Source organism: Aythya fuligula, unplaced genomic scaffold, assembly GCF_009819795.1.
Source record: "Aythya fuligula isolate bAytFul2 unplaced genomic scaffold, bAytFul2.pri scaffold_122_arrow_ctg1, whole genome shotgun sequence".
NCBI classification, from domain to species: Eukaryota; Metazoa; Chordata; class Aves; order Anseriformes; family Anatidae; genus Aythya; species Aythya fuligula.
The window spans coordinates 1-5,679 of record NW_022473975.1 but is presented as its reverse complement, the minus strand read 5'-3'; the positions used below and the strand labels follow the sequence as shown (position 1 = coordinate 5,679).

The window sequence follows — 5,679 nt, the reverse complement described above, 5'->3', positions numbered from 1 at the left end:
GGACATGGTGGGGACAGGATAGGGACATGGGGTGGCACAGGATGTCCTGAGGGGGACATGGAGTTAGCAGGGGGGGACAGGGACAAGGTGGGGATATGGGGACGGGGTGGGGACAGTGTGGGGACATGGGGATGGCACAGGATGTCCTGGGGGGGACACGGAGTTAGCGGGGGGGGACAGGGACAGTATGGGGATATGAGGACAGGGTGGGGACAGGATCGGGGCATGGGGTGGCACAGGATGTCCTGGGGGGGGACACAGGGACAGGGTGGGGATATGGGGACATGGGGATGGCACAGGATGTCCTGGGGGGGGCACAGCATTAGCGGGGGGCAGTACAGGGACATGGGGACAGGGTGGGGACAGTACAGGGTGTCCTGGGTGGGGGGACAGAGTCAGTGTGGGGACACAGGGACAGTACGGGGCCATGGGATGGCATGGGGACAGGATGGGGCCATGGGACGTCCTGGGGGGTTATGGGGTCAGTGGGGGTACAGCATGGGTACAATACAGGGACACAACAGGGACATGGGGACAATATGGGGACACAGGGACAGGGTGGGGACGTGGGATGGCATGGGGATGGCATGGGGATGACACAAGGACATGGGGACAGCATGGGAACAATACAGGGACGGGGGATGGCACGGGGACAAAACGGGGACATGGGGACAGCACGAGGACACAGGGACTCTGTGGGGACACGGCAACAGTACAGGGACATGGGGATGGCACGGGGACAGGATGGGGACAGTACAGGGACACAACGGGGACAGTATGGGGACATGGGGGTGGTGCAGGGACAATATGGTGACATGGAGACAATATGGGGACATGGGGGTGGCACAGGGACACAGTACGGGGATGGCAAGGGGACAGGGGGACAGCACAGGGACATGGAGATGACACGGGGACAGTACCAGGACACGGGGATGGCACAGGGAAGGGATGGGGACACTGGGATGGGACATGGGGATGATGAAGGGACACGGGGACAGGATGGGGACACGGGTTGGTACAAGGAGAAGAGGTTCGGGGACTGCGGGGACACAGCAGGGACACAAAACCCCGGGGCCCCCACGGGACCACGCGGCCCCGGGGTCTCCCCAGTCCCCCCAGGACCCCCATGGGACCCCCCCAGGCCCCCACCTTGGCGCGCTCGGCGTCGCGGGCGCTCTGTCCCAGCAGGAAGACGGTGAGCGAGGGCGTCTTGGGCTTCTTGGAGATGTTGATGAGCTCCTTGAGGCGCGGCACCCCCAGCGTCACGTTCTTGGCCGACACGCCGGCGTAGTGGAAGGTGTTGAGGGTCATCTGCGTGGCCGGCTCGCCCAGCGACTGCGCCGCCAGCGCCCCCACCATCTCCCCGGGGTGTGCCTGTGGGGGGGGGATGCGTTAGGGGACCCCGAAGCTGTCCCCGTGGTCCCTGATCCCGTCCCCAGTTTGGTCCCGAAACCATGAGATCCAATCCCAGGTTGTGCTTGTGGGGGTATGGCCCCAAAAAGAGACCCCAAAACCACCCCCATGATCACTGATCTGGTCCCAAAACCCCACTGTCTGACCCCAACATGTCCCCGGGGTGCACCTGTGGGGATATGACCCCAAAAAGAGACCCCAAAATCACCCCAATTGTCCCTGGTCTGGTCCCAAAACCCTGAGATCCAACCCCAGCATCTCCCCGGGGTGTGCCTGCGGGGTGGGGACGCGTCAGGGGACCCCAAAGCTGTCCCCGTGGTCCCTGATCCCGTCCCCAGTTTGGTCCCGAAACCATGAGATCCAATCCCAGGTTGTGCCTGTGGGGGTATAGCCCCAAAAAGAGACCCCAAAATCACCCCAATGGTCCCTGATCTGGTCCCAAAACCCTGAGATCCAACCCCAGCATCTCCATGAGGTGCACCTGAGGAGATCTGGGTGACCACAGGACCCCAAAACCACTCTGATTGTCCCCAGTCTGGTCCCCAGTTTGGCCCCAAATCCTGTAATCTAACCCCAGCATCTCCCCAGGGTGTACCTGGGGACACGTGGGGGACCATGGGACCCCAAAACCACCCCAATGGTCCCTGATCTGGTCCTAAAACCCCAAGATCCAACCCCAGCATCTCCCCAGGGTGCGCCTGGGGAGATACGGGCGACCACAGGACCCCGAAATCATCCAAACTGTCCCCGATGTGGTCCCCAACCTGGCTGAACTTGGACTCGATCTCCCCCAGCAGCCAGTCTGAGGCCTCCCCACTGAGACTGAACTCCCCAAAGAACCCCCAAAATCACCCCAAAGACCCCCAAACCCCCCTGTCCTCACCCCAAACTCCCCCAAATCCCCCACTCACGATGGCCTGGTTGAACTTGGACTGGCTGCTGGGTGAGATCGAGTCCAAGGTCTCCCCACTGAGGCTGAACTCCCCGAAGCCGCCCCAAAATCACCCCAAAGACCCCCAAACTCCCCCAGATCCCCCCCAGAGCCCCCCACTCACGATGGCCTGGTTGAACTTGGACTCGATCTCCCCCAGCAGCCAGTCTGAGGCCTCCCCACTGAGACTGAACTCCCTGAAGACCCCCCAAAATCACCCCAAAGACCCCCTAAAATCACCCCAAAGACCCCCAAACACCCCTGTCCTCACCCCAAATTCCCCCCAGCCCCCCCACTCACGATGGCCTGGTTGAACTTGGACTGGCTGCTGGACGAGATCGAGTCCAAGGTCTCCCCACTGAGACTGAACTCCCCGAAGCTGCCCCAAAATCACCCCAAAATCACCCCAAAGCCCCCCAAACTCCCCCAAATCCCCCCCAGCGCCCCCACTCACGATGGCCTGGTTGAACTTGGACTCGATCTCCCCCAGCAGCCAGTCTGAGGCCTCCCCACTGAGACTGAACTCCCTGAAGATCCCCCAAAATCACCCCAAACACCCCCAAATCCCCCCCAGCCCCCCCACTCACGATGGCCTGGTTGAACTTGGACTCAATCTCACCCTGCAGCCAGTCTGAGGCCTCCCCACTGAGACTGAACTCCCTGAAACCGCCCCAAAATCACAAAGACCCTCCAAAATCACCCCAAAGCCCCCAAACCCCCCTGTCCTTGCCCCAAACTCCCCCAAATCCCCCCCAGAGCCCCCACTCACGATGGCCTGGTTGAACTTGGACTGGCTGCTGGACGAGATCGAGTCCAAGGTCTCCCCACTGAGACTGAACTCCCCGAAACTGCCCCAAAATCACCCCCAAATCACCCCAAACTCCCCCAAATCCCCCCCAGCCCCCCCACTCACGATGGCCTGGTTGAACTTGGACTCGATCTCCCCCAGCAGCCAGTCTGAGGCCTCCCCACTGAGACTGAACTCCCCGAAACCACCCCAAAATCACCCCAAAATCACCCCAAAGCCCCCCAAACTCCCCCAAATCCCCCCCAGAGCCCCCACTCACGATGGCCTGGTTGAACTTGGACTCGATCTCGCCCAGCAGCCAGTCTGAGGCCTCCCCCCTGTGCCGTAACTCCCCGAAACCGCCCCAAAATCACCCCAAAGACCCCCAAACACCCCCAAATCCCCCCCAGCCCCCCCACTCACGATGGCCTGGTTGAACTTGGACTCGATCTCTCCCAGCAGCCAGTCGAAGGCCTCCCCGCTGAGGTGGAACTCCTCGGCCATGCGGCGGCTGCAGAGCGTGGCGCGCAGGTGGATGTTGAAGAGCAGCGTGGCGTTCTCCTGCGCCTGCCGGCTCAGGGGGTCCTCCCCGTTGACGATCACCAGCTTGCGGCTCAGCTCCTTCACCCCTGACATCGAGGGGGGGTGAGGGAGCGCCCAGGACACCCCCCCGGGAGGTCCCCAGCACCCTTCTGGGGGTCCCCAAGTGGCCGGAGAGGTGCTGGGGGCTCCCCCTCGGCAGTTTCCTGGGGGTTGGGGGGGTTCGAGTGCCCCGTGTCTGGGCTGGGAGGGCCCCAGGATATTTTTTGGGGGGGTCCTGAAGCCCCCAATGCATTCCTGGGGGTACCCAAGTGTCTCAAAATCTTCCTGGGGGTCCTCAAAGTCTTTCTGTGCGTCTCAAAATTCCCCCAAAACCTTCCTGAGCGTCCCCAAGCTGATTCCTGAGGGTCTCCAAAAGACCCAAAACCTTCCTGGGGGGTCCTCAAGCTCCTTCTGAGCATCCCTAAATGCCCCCAACAACTTCCTGGGGTCCCCAATTGCCCCAAAACCTCCCTGAGGGTCCCCCAGGCTGTTTCCTGGAAGGGGCCTCCAAATGCCCCCAAACCTCCCTGGGTGTCCCCAGGCTGTTTCCTCAGGGTCTCCAAGTACCCAAAAACCTTCCTGGGTGCCCCCAAGTGTCCCAAAATCTTCCTGGGGGTCCTCGAAGTCCTTCTGTGTGTCCCAAAATTCCCCCAAAACCTTCCTGAGCGTCCCTAAGCTGATTCCTGAGGGTCTCCAAAAGACCCAAAACCTTCCTGGAGGTCACCAGGTACCCCCAAAACCTTCCTAGGGGTCCTCAAGCTCCTTGTGAGTGTCCCTAAATGTCCCCAACAACTTCCTGGGGGTCTTCAAATGCCCCCAAACCTTCCTGGGGGTCCCCAAGTGCCCCAAAACCTTCCTGGGGCATCTGCAAGCTGCTTCCTAGCAGTCTCTGAGTACCCAAAAACCTTCCTGGGGGTCCCCAAGTGTCCCAAAACCTCCCTGGGAGTCCCCAGGCTGTTTCCTGGGGGGGGGTCTCCAAGTACCCCAAAACCTTCCTGGGGGTCCTCAAATTCCTTCTACGTGTCCCTAAATGCCCCCAACAACTTCCTTGGGGTCCCCAAGTGCCCCAAAACCTTACTGAGAGGGCTCCACGCTGCTTCCTAGCAGTCTCCAAGTCTCCAAACACCCCCAAACCCTCCTCCTGGGGTTCCTCCCAGCTCCTCACGAGGGTCCCCAAATCCCCCAGCCCCTCCCTGGGGATCATGGGGGTCCCGAGACCCCCCCCCCAGCACACCCGTGGGGTCTCAGGGCCCCCCTACTCACCCTCCACCACCTTGACCGGGTGCAGGTCCGAGGGCAGGCGGGAGTTGATGTGGAAAATCTTCTGGGCGTTCCAGATCATGCGCAGCAGGTTACAGGGGAGCACCACCTGCAACGGGGGGCGGCACCCCAAAACCAGACATCAGCACCCCAAAAACCAGCTCAGTGTCCCCCCAAACCAGGTATCAGCTCCCCTTCCCAATAAACAGAGCCACAGGGATGCCTGAACCCCAAAAAGTGGGGGTCAGCCCCCTGAAATGGGGAGCCCAGTTCCAGGGGACAGCTCCCATCGAAGCTCCCACCTGCGGAAGCACCCCAAAATCTGGGTGCTGGCAGCTCAATGCCCCCAATTTGGGGGGATTTTGGAACAGCAACCCCAAATCTGGGGGGCATGGAGAGAGTCAGCAGCACCAGGAGCTTCTCCTTACCCCAAAATAAGAGGTGCTGGCTCCCCCCTGCCCCTAAAATGCACAGATTGTGCCCAAATATGGACGAGCACCCTAAAACAGGTGCTTAAACTGCACAAAGGGTCCGTGGGCTGTGGCTGCACCCCAAAAGGAGGATGAGAAGCAGGAGTGGAACAGTAACCCCAAATCAGGGGGGCACAGAGAGGGTCAGGCTCCCCCTTATCCCAAAATAAGAGGGTGCTGGCTCCTCCGTGCCCCTAAAACACACAGATTGTGCCCAAAAAGGGGCGAGCACCCTA

The 5,679-nt window shown here is 61.2% G+C and overlaps 1 protein-coding gene across 1 annotated transcript; it reads right to left on the bottom strand.

Moving 5' to 3' along the window:
- Nucleotides 1-225: 225 nt before the first annotated feature.
- LOC116501512 (DNA-directed RNA polymerase II subunit RPB1-like) lies at nucleotides 226-5,082 on the bottom strand (the record flags this gene model as incomplete). The annotated part of the gene is made up of 4 exons (XM_032207107.1): nucleotides 226-245; nucleotides 1,150-1,374; nucleotides 3,555-3,760; nucleotides 4,977-5,082. Coding segments are annotated over 4 exons (557 nt in total), but the record flags the coding sequence as incomplete, so codon positions are not given.
- Between the last annotated feature and the right edge of the window lie 597 nt (nucleotides 5,083-5,679).